The 21211-nt window shown below is 46.0% G+C and overlaps 1 protein-coding gene across 1 annotated transcript in view; it reads right to left on the reverse strand.

The window, feature by feature from the left end:
* The window catches only part of LOC311325640 (vasoactive intestinal polypeptide receptor 2-like), a gene marked incomplete at both ends in the record, with an annotated part of 31987 nt that extends 15123 nt beyond the window's left edge, over positions 1 to 16864 (reverse strand). The window contains 5 exons of the mRNA XM_084458363.1: positions 8116 to 8204; positions 12654 to 12767; positions 15030 to 15132; positions 15720 to 15858; positions 16803 to 16864. Coding sequence (XP_084314489.1) covers positions 8116 to 8204; positions 12654 to 12767; positions 15030 to 15132; positions 15720 to 15858; positions 16803 to 16864 — 507 coding nt within the window. The remainder of the gene's footprint in view (positions 1 to 8115; positions 8205 to 12653; positions 12768 to 15029; positions 15133 to 15719; positions 15859 to 16802) is intronic.
* Positions 16865 to 21211: the final 4347 nt, after the last annotated feature.

The raw sequence follows: 21211 nt of genomic DNA on the forward strand, positions 1-21211 counted from the left end.
TCACCTGTTTAAACACCCTTCTTTCCTGGTGTTCACCTGTTTAAACACCCTTCTTTCCTGGTGTTCACCTGGTTAAACACCGTTCTTTCCTGGTGTTCACCTGTTTAAACACCCTCTTTCCTGGTGTTCACCTGTTTAAACACCCTTCTTTCCTGGTGTTCACCTGTTTAAACACCCTTCTTTCCTGGTGTTCACCTGTTTAAACACCCTTCTGATGCCGTGTTCAGAGAGAGAGAGAGAGAGTGTCTCTCCTCCCCTCCATTCTCCTCCACCTCAGGTGCAATGGCCGTCCAGCTGTTGTTGGGTTCAAAGTGTTCAGTAGAAAGTGTTGAGGTGTTCATGAGAGCAGCGTCTGCACCTCCTGAGGAGGATGGAGGTCCCTTATAGTCAGTCAGGTGTTTAATCCCTGCCACACACAGGTCACCTTGTTTGAATTTAAATTCCATCTTCTCACCATATTCCCTTTTGGCTTCCTTCACTGTGCTCCTTACGTTGTCTGAGCTGCTGCCTTATATTGGTTCATGTTGCCAGTCTCTAGTCTCTCTAGTCAGAGTTTGTAGGGTTAGGGTTAGGGTTAGGGTTAGGGGCACACCGCCATCTCCGCTTGATTGTGACACTGTGGCGGGATATAAAGCTGGTGACTTTATGTAGCTAGCTAGGAATATTAGCCCCCAAATCATTGTACAACTTGTTTTTTCTATTTTCCTGAATAGGCTACATAAACCACCATTACAGGCAATACTAAACTAACAACCATTACAGGCAACACTTACAGACAACACTATACTATGGTTAGTTCCACTATACTAACCACCATTACAGTCAACACTATACTAACCACCATTACAGACACCACTAAACTAACACTATACTATTAGACTGGTGTTCATATTACAATAAAACATAAATTTCCCTCATGAATTGAGATATTTTCTGCAGTCATGTGGTTGTTCACAGTTCAGGCGGTTTCCAGTCCCACATCAGGTTATCAGTCTTGTGTGCAACGCAATAAGACGGTAGGGAAATTATAATTTAACGTGTCCCCTTTGTTAGAGTGGCGCCAAATCAAATAAACATCTGTATGTGTGGCATGTGTCTCAATGCTTGAAGAAATGTAGGAAAGGCAGGTTAGATTTAATTTTCACATCACTTTTTGGTAGTCACAAATAATTTAATAGTCTGGTGTATTAAACATATTCTTTTCGAAAGGATTATTTTCCTTTGAGCAAATATAGGATGACATGTTTCTTATTTTAATCTGTTTAAAGGCAGCTTCACGCTTCCATGCACAGTGAGATTAAAATCTGTCAGTGAAGAGCCGGAGCGGATCTGCTCTCTTATCCTCTTCCCCAGGACAGAAGTCAGATGAGTTATTTCCTCTCAAATGCTTTCATTGAAAAACACTTCCTGTGACACATGTCAGCCTGGGGCGCCCAGCAGCTCTGGGGCTCTGCCAGACTCACACACACACACACACACACACACACACACACACACACACGCACACACACGCACACACACTCTCTCTCTCTCTCTCTCTCTCTCTCTCTCTCTCTCTCTCTCTCTCTCTCTCTCTCTCTCTCTCTGAGTGAAACAGCCACTCACACACACACACACACACACGCACACACACACTCTCTCTCTCTCTCTCTCTCTCTCTCTCTCTCTCTCTCTCTCTCTGAGTGAAACAGTCACTCTCTTTGAAAGCTCAGTTTATATCCTGGAGCTCTGTTGGAGTATTATCTTCACCTACTGCACCTCACACTCTCCATGGCTCATTGTCTCACGTGTGTGTGTGTGTGTGTGTGTGTGTGTGTGTGTGTGTGTGTGTGTGTGTGTGTGTGTGTGTGTGAGTGTGTGTGTGTGTGTGTGTGAGTGTGTGTGTGTGTGTGTGTGTGTGGAAGCATCTTCTGACAGATAGCCCCCCTTAGGAAACAGAAACTGAATACTGTAATGTCAAACAACAAAAACCTTGTCAAATTAACAAACACCCAGCAAGAAAAAAAGGTCAGATTCTATTCATGTTTTCCTGAAAGACTATAAAGAATGGTTAGCACAACCTAACCCTAACCCTAACCCTAACCCTATAAAGAATGGTTAGCACAACCTAACCCTGACCCTAACCCTAACCCTAACCCTATAAAGAATGGTTAGCACAACCTAACCCTGACTACTCAGTTGAACTATTTAATTCAACTCAGCCTGAGATTGAGTTAGTAAAAGACAATAAAGTGTGAGGAATGAGATAAAAATGCACAGTATCACTTAAATCTAACCACTTTGTTCAAAAACCTGTTTTTTTCTCTTCATTTTTCATTATGGGTCTAATGGCACGGTTCTTATTTCCATATTTGATGTCAAAAGGTTTATCAACATATGCTGTGCCCCTCCATCGCCCCATGTGACCATCAGATGGAGACCACACCCCTCCATCGCCCCATGTGACCATCAGATGGAGACCACACCCCTCCATCTCCCCATGTGACCATCAGATGGAGACCACACCCCTCCATCTCCCCATGTGACCATCAGATGGAGACCACACCCCTCCATCTCCCCATGTGACCATCAGATGGAGACCACACCCCTCCATCTCCCCATGTGACCATCAGATGGGGACCACACCCCTCCATCTCCCCATGTGACCATCAGATGGAGACCACACCCCTCCATCTCCCCATGTGACCATCAGATGGAGACCACACCCCTCCATCTCCCCATGTGACCATCAGATGGAGACCGTGCCGCTTTGCGTTCTTCCAGGGACTGTGTTGACTCTGAAGCACGAGACAGGCGAGAGTTGACCCCAGATTGAGACAGGCGAGAGTTGACCCCAGATTGAGACAGGCGAGAGTTGACCCCAGATTGAGACAGGCGAGAGTTGACCCCAGATTGAGACAGGCGAGAGTTGACCCCAGATTGAGACCACCGCTGTGCTGCCATGAAGAGAACAGACTTTAAATGGTCCAAGAGCTCGTCACACAGTTTCACACACAAACCACATCTAGAGTCCAATCCAGAGCTCTTCACACAAACCACAGCTAGAGTGCTGACAAGACGACTCTGCTTGATTAGATTCACAGTAAAGTTAACCGTATGTTCAGTGCACAGATGTTTTAATGTTAATGGCAAATTATACACCTCAGTCAGTACAACCTAGTGGCCAGGCTTTGCTAATTATTAATAGTTCAGGCCCAAGTCAGCAGTCAGGATTCAAGATTCTTTTTATTCGTCACATGTAATGTACGGTGTTCAGTCACAGGGAAATGTTGCTGCCGGCTCCAAGATTACATTATGCTACAGATAAACTCTAATACTCAATTCCAAATTAAAATAGACATTAAAAAATAGACAAATGTACAATTTGTACAAAACAATTTGTACAAAAATTACAATTTCACAGTTTTACAAAACACAATAAGTACCCTTTCTATAAGTATAAAATGAAGCTGGAATGGGATAGATAATGAATGGATTATGCAGATGCTATAAATGGATGGGAATGAATACATAAATAGCTGGGGGGTGAGTTAGGTACATGCTATACAGTAGCTCTATGGGGAGTACTTGCTAGTACAGTCCCAGAGTGGGGGGTTAGGGTTAGGGTTAGGCCCCACCTGCTCCCCTCTGGGGTCTGTCACACCTGAACATGCTAAAGCCATCCAACACACAGCACCATCTATTACTGACCTGAACATGTTACTGACCTGAACATCTGTTACTGACCTGAACATGTTACTGACCTGAACATGTTACTGACCTGAACATGTTACTGACCTGAACATCTGTTACTGACCTGAACATCTGTTACTGACCTGAACATCTGTTACTGACCTGAACATGTTACTGACCTGAACATGTTACTGACCTGAACATGTTACTGACCTGAACATCTGTTACTGACCTGAACATCTGTTACTGACCTGAACATCTGTTACTGACCTGAACATCTGTTACTGACCTGAACATCTGTTACTGACCTGAACATCTGTTACTGACCTGAACATGCTATAGTCATCCAACACACAGCACCATCTATTACTGACTGACCTGAAACAACTGTAATGGCCAGGGTTACAATTGAGTCCAAATCATAATATTTATTAGTTATCTAGTGTAACCAAGTCTATTATTTTAGGCTTAAAATTATTCATTCCCATTCAGTATGGGCCCCAATTGAAATTCAACCCATAACCCTAGCTTTGACAGCTCTGTGCTCTAATTGAACTTCACAGGACCAGAATATCAGGCTACAGTAGTTCAAACTGGCAATGGGATCTTTTGTAGCATCAAGCCTGGAGGATAATTTCCAATAGCAGGGAGAGATCGGGAGGGAGGAAGAGAGAAAGAGAGGGCAACAGGGCATTCAAGGTATTGACATTTGTGACCCCAAATGACAGCTTCTGTTGCACTGCCCACGCCAAGAGGGTAACTACGGTGCTAGTAACCCTAGTAACCCGAACCATGTTCACACTGAGAACACAGCATAGCTGCCATGTGGAACAAGAGGTTTTGTGCGTACTGATAGACTGAGCCTGAGAATAGCTGAGCGTAAATGGAGGAAAGGTAGACTCCCAGAGGACCTTCTTCATTTCCAATCTCTTCTTTCCACATTCTCCTCCTCCCTGTCTGCTGCTAAAGCTGCTTTCTTCCGCTCTAAAATCCTACCCTCTGCTTCCAATCCTAAAAATGTCTGAAACCTTCTCTTCACTACTCCAGCCCCCACCTCCTACTCCCAACTCCTCCCTTCTCCCTGATGATTTCGCCAACTTCTTTGACAAGAAAGTTAACGATATCAGATCCTCTTTCCCCCCTCCCCCGGTCAACGCTCCGTGCACCAACCCTACCTCCCCACCCTCTCTCCCCCTCCTCTCCACACCCCACCTTATCCCACTTTTCTCCCCTCTCCCCCAACAAGGTCCTCAACCTTGTAACATCTAACCGCCCCACCACGTGCTCCATAGACCCTGTTCCCTCGACTCTCCTTCAGTCTGTTGCACCTGAACTCCTTCCCTTCCTAATCCACCTCATCAACGCATCTCTTGTATCAGACCGGTTTCCCTTCTATGCTTTCTATCTAAAACACTTGAACGTGCTATCTTTAACCAACTGTCTTCGTACCTCCACCAGAACGACCTCCTAGAAAGACACGCATAGCTGGGTGCTTGGCTGACATCTTGGAGTGGATGACGACACATCACCTCAAGCTCAATCTGGACAAGACTGAGCTGCTGTTTCTCCTGGGGAAGGGCTGCCCGCACCAGGACCTGGCCATCACCATTGAAGACACAGTGTTAACCCCGACTCGGACTGCGAGGAAATTGGTGTGACCCTAGATGACCAACTGTCGTTTTCCGCACATATCACATCCGTCACACGCTGCTGCAGATTCATGCTCTACAACATCAGGAGGATTCGCCCTTTCCTCACTGATGAAACCTGGCACAGGTGCTCATCCAGGCCCTGGTCATCTCCCGCCTGGACTACTGCACCTCCCTCCTCACTGGGGCCCCGGCGTCAGCCATTAAACCCCTGGAACTTGTCCAGAAAGCTGCTGCTCGCCTGGTGTTCAACCACTCCAAGTTCTCCCACACAACTTCCCTTCTCCGTTCTATACACTGGCTCCCTGTAGCGGCTTGCATCCAGTTTAAAAAACTCTGCCGCTAGCCTACAGGGCAATGAAAGGAACAGCCCCCTCCTACCTCCAGGCCATGGTCAAACCCTACACCCTTCCGACCGCTACGCTCTGCTACCTCAGGGCAACTGGTTGCCCCGTCACTCCGAGGCCCCTGCGGTCGATTGACACGGTCACGGCTCTTCTCTGTCCTGGCCCCGCAGTGGTGGAATGAACTGCCCACTGACGTCAGGACTGTCGTTGCCCATTTTTCGTCGCAGGCTCAAAACTCATCTCTTCAAGAAGTACTACAACGATCATCCCTCTTAAGCACCTATTGTATTTTAGATTGCTTGTCTTCAGCACTAGATTATGCTCTTAGTCACTTCAGTCACTTCAGTCACTTAGTCATTTTCACTTAGAAAGAAGATGCACTTGTGAGTTCTGGCTAGTAGTAGTACATTGGCTCTTCCTACGTTGAATGCAATTATTGTTATAAAAGCGTCTGCTAAATGACTGTAATGTAATGTAATGTTTTATTCGGCTATGAAGGCGCCTGTGTTTCATCTGCATTTGGCAGGTACACTGTGTGTGTGTGTGTGTGTGTGTGTGTGTGTGTGTGTGTGTGTGTGTGTGTGTATGTTGTAACGGTCTGTTCCTCAAACGTGATTGGTTGGGCGCCAGCGTTACAATGTGTGTGTGTGCGCACGCAAATGTCTGCTTGCCTTTGCATGTGTGTATGTGACACAAACAAACACAGTGTGTGCAGCAGCCACCTTCCCTATCAGTCCATCAGAACAGAACCAGTGATGCCTTTGGCAGCAGGCCAACCCTCACCTTATAAGAACACAACCCTCACCTTATAAGAACACAACCCTCACCCTATAAGAACACAACCCTCACCCTATAAGAACACAACCCTCACCTTATAAGAACACAACCCTCACCCTATAAGAACACAACCCTCACCCTATAAGAACACCCTCACCCTATAAGAACACAACCCTCACCCTATAAGAACACAACCCTCACCCTATAACAACACAACCCTCACCCTATAAGAACACAACCCTCACCCTATAAGAACACAACCCTCACCCTATAACACAACCCTCACCCTATAAGAACACAACCCTCACCCTATAAGAACACAACCCTCACCCTATAAGAACACAACCCTCACCCTATAAGAACACAACCCTCACCCTATAAGAACACAACCCTCACCCTATAAGAACACAACCCTCACCCTATAAGAACACAACCCTCACCCTATAAGAACACAACCCTCACCCTATAAGAACACAACCCTCACCCTATAACACAACCCTCACCCTATAAGAACACAACCCTCACCCTATAAGAACACAACCCTCACCCTATAAGAACACAACCCTCACCTTATAAGAACACAACCCTCACCCTATAAGAACACAACCCTCACCCTATAAGAACACAACCCTCACCCTATAAGAACACAACCCTCACCCTATAAGAACACAACCCTCACCTTATAAGAACACAACCCTCACCCTATAAGAACACAACCCTCACCCTATAAGAACACAACCCTCACCCTATAAGAACACAACCCTCACCCTATAAGAACACAACCCTCACCCTATAAGAACACAACCCTCACCCTACAAGAACACAACCCTCACCCTATAAGAACACAACCCTCACCCTATAAGAACACAACCCTCACCCTATAAGAACACAACCCTCACCCTATAAGAACACAACCCTCACCTTATAAGAACACAACCCTCACCTTATAAGAACACAACCCTCACCCTATAAGAACACAACCCTCACCCTATAACACAACCCTCACCCTATAAGAACACAACCCTCACCCTATAAGAACACAACCCTCACCCTATAAGAACACAACCCTCACCCTATAAGAACACAACCCTCACCCTATAAGAACACAACCCTCACCCTATAAGAACACAACCCTCACCCTATAAGAACACAACCCTCACCCTATAAGAACACAACCCTCACCCTATAAGAACACAACCCTCACCCTATAAGAACACAACCCTCACCCTATAAGAACACAACCCTCACCCTATAAGAACACAACCCTCACCCTATAAGAATAAAAATGCACTGCTCCTCGTCACACACTCAATATATGAAAGAAATCCCTCATGACACAGAGACTAACCCTAACCCAGCTGACGGTAGTGGTGTTGCATGGCTGCCAGCGGGATGCTGGGGCTGGATGAGCATGGCCCCGCGGGCTGCATGTTAATACGCTGCTGCAGTGGCTGGCGTACTATGCTGTATCCCAGTCATACAGACCCCATCCTGCCAGTCATTCACAGCGCTTGCTGAAGCTGAGTCATTATCTGCCCTGTTTAGGCAGGGGATGCTTCCACCCACCATGGCAAATTTGAACTTATCCCAGCTACTAAGTGCATTAGCAGAACAGCAGGGGGCCCTTCTCTGGGGGCCACCTCTGGGCAACTTGAGCTTGCTGGACTCACCTTATCTTCAATTTCCCGTCCACACACACTGGTAATGTTGGGGAAAACGTCAGACCATCCGTCCACAGTGCAGGTTTTGCTGATATGTCCTGTGGGTGATATAATGGCATTGCTATTGTCAGAGAAGTCTCCTCTCTAAACTCTTATTATTGTGTTTAATACATATTTATATAAGGACATTGTTATTGTGTTTTTACATATTTTGTGAAAAATGGGATTACTTTTCCCTTTTCAATCTCCCTTGACAGTAAATGTTTTCTGTTTAACTGTTACACCTCAGCCTGTTGTTGACGCTGTGAATTGTCATCCTGTAAATTTGTGTAATTTTGGAATAAAAATTACTTTCATTACATTACATTACATTACAGTCATTTAGCTAATGCTTTTATCCAAAGCGACTTACAATAATTGCATTTAACATAGGAAGTCAGTGTACCACTACTCACCAGAACTCACAAGTGCATCTCCTTTCTGAAACAAGTGACTAAGAGCATAATCTTGTGCTGAAGGCAAAGTGCAAGAGTAGCAAACTAAAAATTGTGCTTAAGAGGGAGGATTGTGGTAGTACTTCTTGAAGAGGTCAGTTTTGAGCCTGCAGTGAAAGATGGGCTTTCAGAAGCAATATCATCCCTTGTTTAAAGCAAGCTTTGGACTGCATCAATTGAATGAATAGTGAATGTGTCTACGCAGTCTAACATTCCACATGCAGTCTAACATTCCACACTCAGTCTAACATTCCACATGCAGCCTAACATTCCACATGCAGCCTAACATTCCACATGCAGCCTAACATTCCACATGCAGCCTAACATTCCACATGCAGCCTAACATTCCACATGCAGCCTAACATTCCACATGCAGCCTAACATTCCACATGCAGTCTAACATTCCACACGCAGTCTAACATTCCACATGCAGCCTAACATTCCACATGCAGCCTAACATTCCACATGCAGTCTAATATTCCACATGCAGTCTAGCATTCCACATGCAGTCTAACATTCCACATGCAGTCTAACATTCCACATGCAGTCTAGCATTCCACATGCAGTCTAACATTCCACATGCAGTCTAACATTCCACATGCAGCCTAACATTCCACATGCAGTCTAGCATTCCACATGCAGTCTAGCATTCCACATGCAGTCTAGCATTCCACATGCAGTCTAACATTCCACATGCAGTCTAGCATTCCACATGCAGCCTAACATTCCACATGCAGTCTAACATTCCACATGCAGTCTAACATTCCACATGCAGCCTAACATTCCACATGCAGTCTAACAATCCACATGCAGACTAACAATCCAATATAACATTCCACATGCAGTCTAACATTCCACATGCAGCCTAACATTCCACATGCAGCCTAACATTCCACATGCAGTCTAACATTCCACATGCAGCCTAACATTCCACATGCAGCCTAACATTCCACATGCAGTCTAACATTCCACATGCAGCCTAACATTCCACATGCAGCCTAACATTCCACATGCAGCCTAACATTCCACATGCAGTCTAACATTCCACATGCAGTCTAACATTCCACATGCAGTCTAATATTCCACATGCAGTCTAGCATTCCACATGCAGTCTAACATTCCACATGCAGTCTAACATTCCACATGCAGTCTAGCATTCCACATGCAGTCTAACATTCCACATGCAGTCTAACATTCCACATGCAGCCTAACATTCCACATGCAGTCTAGCATTCCACATGCAGTCTAGCATTCCACATGCAGTCTAGCATTCCACATGCAGTCTAACATTCCACATGCAGCCTAACATTCCACATGCAGTCTAACATTCCACATGCAGTCTAACATTCCACATGCAGCCTAACATTCCACATGCAGTCTAACATTCCACATGCAGTCTAACATTCCACATGCAGTCTAATGGCGCTTTCACACCTAAAGGTCTACACCAGGCATTCCCAAACTGTGAGGCGGGCCTCCCCTGGGGGGCCCCAAAGAAGTTCAGGGGAGGCGCGGAGGAATGGTTAAAAAAAAAACAAAAAAAAAAACATGAAAAACATGTTTTTTATTTTTGAAATGTCTATGGTTTTTATGAATGAAACGTGATTTTGGAGGTCAGAAGATCTAAATAAATAATGGGAGAGATGTATACTACATTTGTGGATAGTGCAGAGAGAGTCTCCCCCCACAGGCATGAATGTATTGTGCGAACTAGCAGCAGGTGCCACCGAGCTAACTTAGCTGTGTAACATTATGGGGTAGCAAATGCTGCCTTGCAATATGGACAAATTTGTGGGGTTGGGGGTGCGCAGGGGGTGCGGGTGTGTCACTGTTTTCAGCAGGGAGGCCCACATTGATGGAGTTTGGGAACCCATGGTCTAGACCAAGGTCCGAACCAGAATCCCATTTGATGCTTTCACATTTGTTATTTTTTATTGATTCGTTTCATAACTTTCGTTTTCACACCAGCGGACCAAAAGGATTTTTGGTGGCAGACCTACATTATGTCGTCATCGCTTCCATGGGGGTGCGTCTCCCTATACTTGACACTGATTGGTTTGTGGATGCACGCGCGTCTGTTTGATCCGAAAGTGAGAACCTTTGATTTCACATTAGGCAGCAACGAACCTTGGTTCGTGCCGAGACCACCTCTTGAGGTCGGACCAAAGACCGAGTCTTTGATCTGCGCCTCGTGATCCAGGAGGTTTCACACCTGTCAATTTGGTTCAGATCAAACTGAAAAGTCTGAAAGTCCGGACTAAACAATGTAGGTGTGAAAAGGTCCTAACATTCCACATGCAGTCTAACATTCCACATGCAGACTAACAATCCAATCTAACATTCCACATGCAGTCTAACAAGCCACAGTCTAACATTCCACATGCAGTCTAGCATTCCACATGCAGTCTAACATTCCACATGCAGTCTAACATTCCACATGCAGTCTAACAAGCCACAGTCTAACATTCCACATGCAGACTAACAATCCACATGCAGACTAACAATCCACATGCAGACTAACAATCCAATCTAGCATTCCACATGCAGTCTAACATTCCACATGCAGTCTAACATTCCACATGCAGTCTAACATTCCACATGCAGTCTAGCATTCCACATGCAGTCTAGCATTCCACATGCAGTCTAGCATTCCACATGCAGTTTAGCATTCCACATGCAGTCTAACATTCCACATGCAGTCTGGATGGAACTAATGAGTGGGCAGGAACATGAACTACAGGAGCGTGTGAGCTAGGGGTAGTGTGTGTGTGTGTGTGTGTGTGTGTGTGTGTGTGTGTGTGTGTGTGTGTGTGCGTGTGTGAGTGTGTGTGTGACAGTCTGTCTGACTGTCTGTTTGTCTGTGGTTTGGATGACTGTCTGCCTGCCAGTCTACTTGGTCTGTCTTATTGCACGGCTGCCAGCTTGTCTGTCTTTCTTCTTCCCTGCTGGCCTGTTTTCCTGCCTGCCTGCCTGTTGACGCCTGTATGGAACGCTATTTGCGTTATTTGAGTACAACCAAAATCAGCTTTCTTTGGAGTTTGTCACACTTTTATTGGCCACAACCATGATTTTGAATCCAGTAATAGGTACTCCCCGAATGTTTTTGATACAAAATGCATCTTCCCCAAAAGTCCATTGGTGGGAATATGGATTCAGACTGCAGATTGTAATGGCTTGCACCACAAAGTACCAAAGGGTCCCTCAGTGTCAAATGATACACCGAGTGCACTCCCTGTGGGTTATTTCTTAGACATTATTTTCCCCAATTAAATTATTTTTACATTGGGTGCGTTAAGTTGCTGAGCGCTCACTCTTAGAATGCTCACTTTGAGCGCTGAGCAGTTTTTAAAACCACTTAACGGTCTGCTCTAACCGAGCGCTGAGTTGCTAGGAGACGAGAACTTTTCACCTGTTGGCAATCATGTGTGATTAGCGAGCAGCGTCCCAACAATTCCCAAGACAAAACGCACCCCTTGTTTCTTTTTGCTCAGGTGATTATGATTGGTGTTTGGCACAAACAGATCATAGTTCAAAACTGCTCACTTGTGCTCTGAGCAGATCAGTCTGAGTGTAACTGAGCAACCCGTTAAGTGAATTCTGATCACTCATCGCTGACTGAGCGCTCAGCTACTTAACGCACCCATTATCACATAACTGTTGACAGTGAATCCTATGAAGCAGGGTGTGCTCCTCATTCTGAACCTGTTTTCTCTCAAGCTTTATTACGATTATTGAACATTTGTCCTTGCCAGCCTGCACCTGCTTAGACAGACAGACAGACAGACAGACAGACAGACAGACACACACACACACACACACACACACACACCCACATAGATATTTTAATGATCCCCCTAGGGGGAGATCCCAGGTTTTAAAACTGGGTGCTGTAACATTCTTGTTGATTAAAGTGTTCACTAAATGGGAACTGATCTGAATTAAGAGAAGCAATGCTGTAAGGAAACACAACATAAGCACATTCATTGAGAAACATAACTCATATTGAAAGTGTCAAACTAAGGTGCGACTGAAGAGGATAAGGGAATCACGCACCATTGCTGCCGAATAAGGCCTTGAGCACCCTGGGACAGGGTAGGGTGAGCGTCCGCCCGGCCTCAGCGTGGTCCCAGCATGATATGTTATCCCACACTCCTTTGCAGCCTGTCCCTGTCAAAAGAGCCAAAAGCAACATCTTAGCATTTCAGACATCTGTTCCTCTTTGATAAACTAATAAACCATTCTGCTTCTAGAGAGTCCAGCTCCCCTTCATGCCCTGATGACATGAATGAAATGATATAATATTTTATAACATAATTGTAATGTCATGTTACACTGAACTGCTCCCGGCTGGCTGCGGCCCGAGGGAGGCACCACAGAGCCGCCCATTCACCTCCATTCATTTTTTGGACTTGGACTCAGGAGCGAAAAATTCCCCCCATTCACTGTCAATGGGGGGGATTGAAACGGGCATATCTCGATAGGGGAAGGTCACAGAGACACTGGGTATGGACAGCCATAAAGCTCTTGACCTAACGAATGCAGCAATACCAAACGTGAGCCATGCGCACAGAGCCACGACATGCATTTGTGGGCGGAGGTCTGTGCTCTCCGAGCACCATTTCTAGTATTATATTTGGTATTAGAATGACTGTACTACTGATACTGTACACACTGTTTGCCACTTATTTTATGTTTGCCTATTTCTCATAACATGCCTGATGTGTGTGAAATAAAATTAAAAAATACAATTCCTTCTTTGACTGAAGGGTCTTTTATTTCAAAACAGCTTGCCAGTCAGGGGAGGAGGGAAGGTGGACAAGGGGAGTGGTCTAAAGGGAAAAGGGGAGTGATCTAAAGGGAAAGGGGGAGTGGTCTACAATGAAAAGGGGAGTGGTCTACAGGGAAAAGGGGAGTGGTCTACAGTTGAGGACACATGTAAGCCAACTTGAACGATTAGCAGGTTAACGGATGACTCATGCCAATCTCAATATTGATGAAACACTCGCTACAGTAGACTACATTGAATGGAACAATGTTGAATGCAGAGCTATGGTATGGCATATGAAAAGCATTCTTCTTATTATCATTACTGATGCAGTAACAACAGAAGCAGGGTTTGCCGTTCTGGTACTAAAGGTAAAATCATTCTGCCAGTGCCTGTACGACATTCCCCGTGTCCTGACTTTTCCTAAATATCCGTACTGCACATCTATGTTGTCATGACTACTGTGTTTGAACGTTGGTACCCAGTAGTACTCTAGTGTGAATGGCCTGGCCGAATCAATGCATTTGCATAATGGCCCTATTAGCACACTGAAACTAGGAAAGCAACATAGAAACTAGGGCTGCGAGCAGCAGTGAGCAGGCCCTCGCACCCCACGTGTGTTGGGGTGCGGCGCCGTTAAAGGGTGTGCTATTTCGGTGTTCAGTACTGAGAGAAACTTCCTGTCACCAGTAGGTGGCACTCTAAGCGTGACTCAATACCGACGCATAGATGTGTTCAGGACAGTACCTTGATGAAGTGTGAGAAATGTTGTGTAAATCGGACAATGTATGTAGGAGTTATGATGACTTCCTGCTTGACCTGTAGGCAGCGCTATAAGTATGACTCAATACTGACCTACAGATGTGTTCAGGACGCGACCTTCATCAAGTGTGAGCAATTTGGGGTAAATTGGATAATGTATGTAGGAGTTATGAGGACTTCCTGTAAGCAGTAGGTGGCGCTATAAGTATGACTCAATGCTGACGCATAGATGTGTTCAGAATGCGACCTTCATGAAGCATGAGAAATATCGGACAAATCGGATAATGTATGGAGGAGTTATGAGGACTTCCTGTTTTATGGTGAAATGTCAAACTTTGGTGGGGCGCCACGGCAAGGGTGTTTGGTGAAAACTAATTTTTTTTGATAACTTTTGATCACAAAGGTCTTAAGATGAAGCTGACCGAATATGGGGAAGCTATTTCATTTCTAAAGACGTTTCTAAAGACGTTTCTAAAGAACATATTACAGAGGCATGTGAAAACCACGACAAGCCCTCGCTCTACGTAAGCACAACTAGCGATTCACAAAAACAGATTGATGAAAACAACCGTTTAGCGGCAGAAAATAGATTTTTTAGAAGCTGCATTCTCAGTGCCCCGTCCGCCGCCATTACATGGATATACTTGGCTCGCGCTGGATTTTAAATATTAAGACATAGTCTTGGAGGTCACTGGAATTGTCTCTGGAATAGTCACACTTTTGCGTTAAACTGCTTTACAAAATGTGTCATGAATTGATTAACTAGCTAACTTAAAACAATATTCCCCATTCATTCACAAAATATGCAACTACTACCAAGTTATTCAGTCGTGTATCTGCAGCTCGTGGTTCATCAGCTACTGTACCTAATGAGGAAGAGGAGGAACATTCTGGAATCTCACCATTGGAGCTGGTTGGCTCTTTCTCTTTCAGCCTAATGAGACACTCTTCATGGTCTTTCTCCACCTCCAACATAAAGTTGCAGTTTGGATGTCTTGCACTCACCTAACAGAAAGAGGAATATGTCATTAAATCATAAAGAAATATCATATGAGCATATAGTTTACATTGTATTAATAAGGCTTTGACAGTGACTCTTTGCAGCATTATTGACCTAGGCTACTGTATAAAAACTGGACAACTGCAATTATTTGATATATAAGTATCACAAAATATCACCTCACACAGCAGGTTGATAAGCAAACCAGGCACAAACATGTCAAGGACTTGTTGAATAAGCCTTGAATCTATTATTCATTGCATTTAGTGAATGTAACATACTGTACTCCATGTTATACATTCATATAATCAAATGTTCAAACCACTGGTGAAATGTCCATGTTATATATGAATATAATCACACGCTCAAACCATGGTGCCTTTCTGTTCTGAGTGAGAGTGTAGATGATGTTTCACTGGAAGATGGAAGATGGGGATGGAAGATATTTGAATACAGAACGTCAAAGTAAAGAGTTGAATGCTTGTTCTTCCCATGACTATACGAGGAATATGAATGATTCATACATGGGGATTATGAGCTACTATGTATGTGCATATATACATGAATGTTTTGTAAGAATGCAGAGGTGTACTGTGCTGTAGTTAGCGATCCCTTCACATGCCGTGTCTGGAACGTTGTGTGTACATCCCTTAAGGTTCACATGGCAGAGACACATGGAGATGCATGCTTTGCCCTGGCATGTGGCCAAGCTCGCGAGCACCACGCTACCACTGCAGGAGCCAAGCAGGAAGACTCAGGGAGAGACTCAGGGAGAGACTCAGGGAGAGACTCAGGGAGAGACTCAGGGAGAGACTCAGGGAGATTCAGAGAGAGACTCAGGGAGAGACTCAGGGAGAGACTCAGAGGGAGACTCAGGGAGAGACTCAGGGAGAGACTCAGGGAGAGACTCAGAGGGAGACTCAGGGAGACTCAGAGAGAGACTCAGAGAGAGACTCAGGGGGAGACTTGGGGAGAGACTCAGAGAGACTCAGAGGGAGACTCAGAGAGAGACTCAGGGAGATTCAGAGAGAGACTCAGGGAGAGACTCAGAGGGAGACTCAGAGAGAGACTCAGGGGGAGACTTGGGGAGAGACTCAGAGGGAGACTTGGGGAGACTCAGAGAGACTCAGAGGGAGACTCAGAGAGAGACTCAGGGAGAGACTCAGGAAGAGACTCAGAGGGAGACTCGGGGAGACTCAAAGAGAGACTCAGAGGGAGACTCAGAGAGAGACTCAGGGAGAGACTCAGAGGGAGACTCAGAGGGAGAGGGAGACTCAGAGGGAGACTCAGAGGGAGACTCAGGGAGACTCAGAGGGAGACTCAGGGAGACTCAGAGGGAGAGGGAGACTCAGAGGGAGACTCAGGGAGACTCAGATGGAGACTCAGAGGGAGAGGGAGACTCAGAGGCAGACTCAGGGAGAGACTCAGGGAGAGACTGGTAGACTAGGTCAATGGACACTCCGATGGACATGATCATGACCACTACCGCACACACGCATGCGCGCACACACACACACACGCGCGCGCACACACACACACACACACACACACACACACACACACACACACACACATGCAGACAAAGTGGTCCACCTATCAATCCTCTCTCCTCAAAGCCAGCTTAAATCCGTGTGTCTGATTTGAATCAGAAGTCTTCTCCTGGATATGGAAGGACCTTATCACCCAGGGTGCACAGAGTTCCTCCGCTGCCTGGAAGCTGAGGGCGTATTCACACATGTTAGTGCGCACCAAAAGACAAAGTGATACATTATATCACTCAGATACTGCGGTTTGCTTTCACACAGCACTTTCTTTACTCTGGTCCAAATGCAGCACCACAAGTCACATGAAAAGGCTCAGTGCTGTCATTGGTCAATATCTTTCTGGGGGCGGGTGCAAGAGCGTCATGAAAAACTCCCGGGAAGAACAAATTTATAATGGTTTATAAGGTACTTGTGTCGGTCCGTGGTCGCGCACTTTCACACCATAACTGGTGTGCACAAGAATTCGGTTTGGTGCGCACCTGAGTGCGATTGCTGTGTTCAAACAGGCCTAAACGAAGCGCTCTCGGGCCCAAAGCTCGTTTTGTGCGCACTAACTAGTGTCTGTGTGAATACACCCTGAGACTGACTCACTCAGAACCAGTCCTGTCCAGAAACGCGCTCGCTACCAGGTCATAGATTAGGACTTCAGAGGGAGACAGTTGATGAGTCGCTGTATCAGGCTGAAGGGCCAAAGGGCTTTTTAAAGGCTGTTGCTGATAAACTCACTCTGTGCAAGCTAATTATGTTCAAGTTAATAACTGCCTTTGCCATTTGCTTAATGTGAGTTCTGAAGCAGTCTCTTATCTGTATTTGTGTTCTATTTTTCATTATTTTTTTGATGTTTTTTTTCTCATTTTATGAAGGGTGTTTTAATTAGCCATCCGTTTGAAGTACCGACTAGCACTGCCCTAGCACTGCCCTAGCACTGCCCTGCCCTAGCACTGCCCTAGCACTGCCCTGCCCTAGCACTGCCCTAGCACTGCCCTAGCACTGCCCTGCCCTAGCACTGCCCTAGCACTGCCCTAGCACTGCCCTAGCACTGCCCTGAAAATCACTTTGTAAATGTGTTTTGAAGGGTGCTACAGTATGCACCCGGCGACAGCCGAAGGGGGCGGGGCTTTAGGTCGGCCGGTGTCACGTCGTCTGTCCGTCTGTGAGTGAGTGAGTGAGTGAGTGAGTGAGTGAGTGAGTGAGTCGCCCCCCCCCCCCGTAGTACCAGAACCCACCACAAAAGGGGCGCCTTTCCAATGCATTTTTCCATTGCCAAGACCCTGCCTCTCTGTAGATCAAATGGTAAATGGACTAATAAACGCTTTTATCCAGGAGCCGGGTTTCGAGTTGCTAACCCTGTGGCTAACCCCTTTTTTACACACCTTACAGCCTTAATCTAAAATGTTTTTTTTTTTAACTCAAATATCTACATACAATACGCAATAATGACAAAGTGAAAAATGTTTTTTAGACATTTTTGCTAATGTATTTAAAAAATGTAAAAAACTGAAATATGTCAATTGTCATTCACACCCTTTACTCAGTACTTTGTTGAGGCACCTATGGCAGCGATTACAGCCTCGAGTCTTCTTGGGCATGACGCTACAAGCTTGGCACACCTGTATTTGGGATATTTCTCCTGTTCTACTCTGCAGATCCTCTCAAGCTCTGTCAGGTTAGATGCACAGCTATTTTCAGGTCTTTTCAGAGATGTTCAATCGGGTTCAAGTCTGGGCTCTGGCTGCGCCACTCGAAGACATTCACAGACTTGTCCCGAAGACACTCCTTCGTTGTCTTGGCTGTGTGATTAGGGTAGTTGTCCTGTTGGAAGGTGAACCTTCGCCCCAGTCTGAGGTCTTGAGCGCTCTGGGGCAGGTATTCATCCAGGAGAAGATGCACTGAGATGTCAGGAGTTATCAGAATTGTCCTTTCAATTGCAAAGATGTGACTGCACTGTCATTGATGCGCACAGGGCTATCAGTCTGCAGGTCTGTGTGTTTGAAGCCATTAAACCAGGGCTCTTTCCAAGGTGTCCCCCTAAACCCAGGATACCCACCAACAAGGTGTCCCCCTGAACCCAGGATACCCAGCAACAAGGTGTCCCCCTAAACCCAGGATACCCAGGAACAAGGTGTCCCCCTGAACCCAGGAAAACCCAGCGACAAGGTGTCCCCCTAAACCCAGGATACCCACCAACAAGGTGTCCCCCTAAACCCAGGATACCCACCAACAAGGTGTCCCCCTAAACCCAGGATACCCAGGAACAAGGTGTCCCCCTAAACCCAGGATACCCAGCAACAAGGTGTCCCCCTGAACCCAGGATACCCACCAACAAGGTGTCCCCCTGAACCCAGGAAAACCCAGCGACAAGGTGTCCCCCTAAACCCAGGATACCCACCAACAAGGTGTCCCCCTAAACCCAGGATACCCACCAACAAGGTGTCCCCCTAAACCCAGGATACCCAGGAACAAGGTGTCCCCCTAAACCCAGGATACCCAGCAACAAGGTGTCCCCCTGAACCCAGGATACCCACCAACAAGGTGTCCCCCTGAACCCAGGAAAACCCAGCGACAAGGTGTCCCCCTAAACCCAGGATACCCAGCAACAAGGTGTCCCCCTAAACCCAGGATACCCAGCAACAAGGTGTCCACCTCAACCCAGGATACCCACCAACAAGGTGTCCCCCTGAACCCAGGAAAACCCAGCGACAAGGTGTCCCCCTAAACCCAGGATACCCACCAACAAGGTGTCCCCCTGAACCCAGGATACCCAGCAACAAGGTGTCCCCCTGAACCCAGGAAAACCCAGCGACAGAACCCGAGATCAGAAGGAGTTTTTCACGTGTCTGGTAAGGAACAACGTGGGTCTGATGATAGCAGTGGGTACAGCAGGCTTTGATGAGTTAAAAGTGCTTCACGCACAATACTGGCTTGAGGCCGCGGTGCCTTTGTATGGAGAAGAGGAAGTTATGTCTCTCTGCCGAAGGTTTGGCATCGACAGCCCGTAGACTGTTGTACGGGACTACCGGGAATCAAGGCAAATCAATGCCAGATGGATTGAAAAACCTCTTCATCGCTGTGTCCACCATCCCATACCATCTCGAGTGCAGAATGCGAGGGGGGATTTTTGCAGATGAACTTGATTTGCACCCCAAACCGGGCCTCTCTACACACCTCCACAATCTCATTGCTACTGTTCCTTACTCGTCGGACCACCATTGTACAAATCCAACCCCGTTCCCTATGTGAGATCATGGACCACAAAAGGACACAGGACTGTGTGAGACACCCGGAGCAAAGAGCGGGACAGAGAGGAGCGAGAAGAGGGACCCAGGGCTGAACTAGACCAGGTAAGGGTTAGGGTTAGGGTTAACCCTGTGAGACACCCGGAGCAAAGAGCAACAGAGACGAGCGAGAAGAGGGACCCAGGCAGGTCCCTAACCCAGGGTTAGAGGCACCCTCAACTAGACCAGGTAAGAAAACATTCTAAATGGAACACGGGCACTTCTGCTAGCCTACTGTATCTCAATCATCAGACTTGGTAGGCTAGCCTACTGTATCTCAATCATCAGACTTGGTAGGCTAGCCTACTGTATCTCAATCATCAGACTTGGTAGGCTATGTTTGGCGACACTTAAGCTTTGATGATGATGATGATGAAGATGATGCACTGGGGGGTGTATTGAAAAGCCCATATCTCGACATGAGAACGTCACAGTGGTACAGGGTTTGGACTAGCATGAAGCTTTTGACCTAGCGAATGCAGCAATACCAAATGTGTGCTGTTCGCAAGCACGTGCGCACGCACAGACCAAATGTGTATTGCTCGCATGCACAAAGCTACACACTGTATTCATAAGGGGAGGTATGTGCTCTCTGTGCACCATTTCTATGTATTTTTTTCCAACAAAGTAAAACTAGTGCTTTTCAAATGTTAACATATATTACTCTCTGTATGATCAGAGTTTGGTCTGTGTGGATAGTGTTTCAATTTCAATGTGATTACAGTATTAAAGCTGGTGAGTAATAGGGGTAGTTTTGTACTGTCAGCAGAGGCTGTTGTGCTGCTGATCAGATGTGTGATCTCAATACAAACAACAGCCCCTTCAACTACTGGGGGGTAGGGTCTGACAATTTTAATTTGATTCAGCATTGGACCTCAAACGGGGTAAATTAAGTCTATGTAACAGGTCAAGTCAAGTCAAGTCAATTTTATTTCTATAGCACATTTACAAACAGCTGTGGCTGAACCAAAGTGCTGTACAGATAAAAGCAAAAGATATAAATACAAAAGCATAAGAGTAGTGCAAATACAGATACGTGCAAAGACACAGACAACAAAATAAAATAAAAATAAAAAAGTGCAGCAAATTACAAAATAAAGTAAAAAGGAACTAAAATGGCAATAATTGTTTTACTGGGGGGGGCAGGCAGGAAGTAATCAAAGGCAAGGGAGAAGAGATGGGTTTTGAGGAGGGACTTGAATGCTACGAGAGTCTCGGCTGCTCTAATGTAGGGGGGGGGGTATTCCAGAGTCTGGGCTGCTCTA

This window comes from Borostomias antarcticus, assembly GCF_949987555.1.
Source record: "Borostomias antarcticus genome assembly, chromosome: 24".
In the NCBI taxonomy this organism is placed as follows: Eukaryota; Metazoa; Chordata; class Actinopteri; order Stomiiformes; family Stomiidae; genus Borostomias; species Borostomias antarcticus.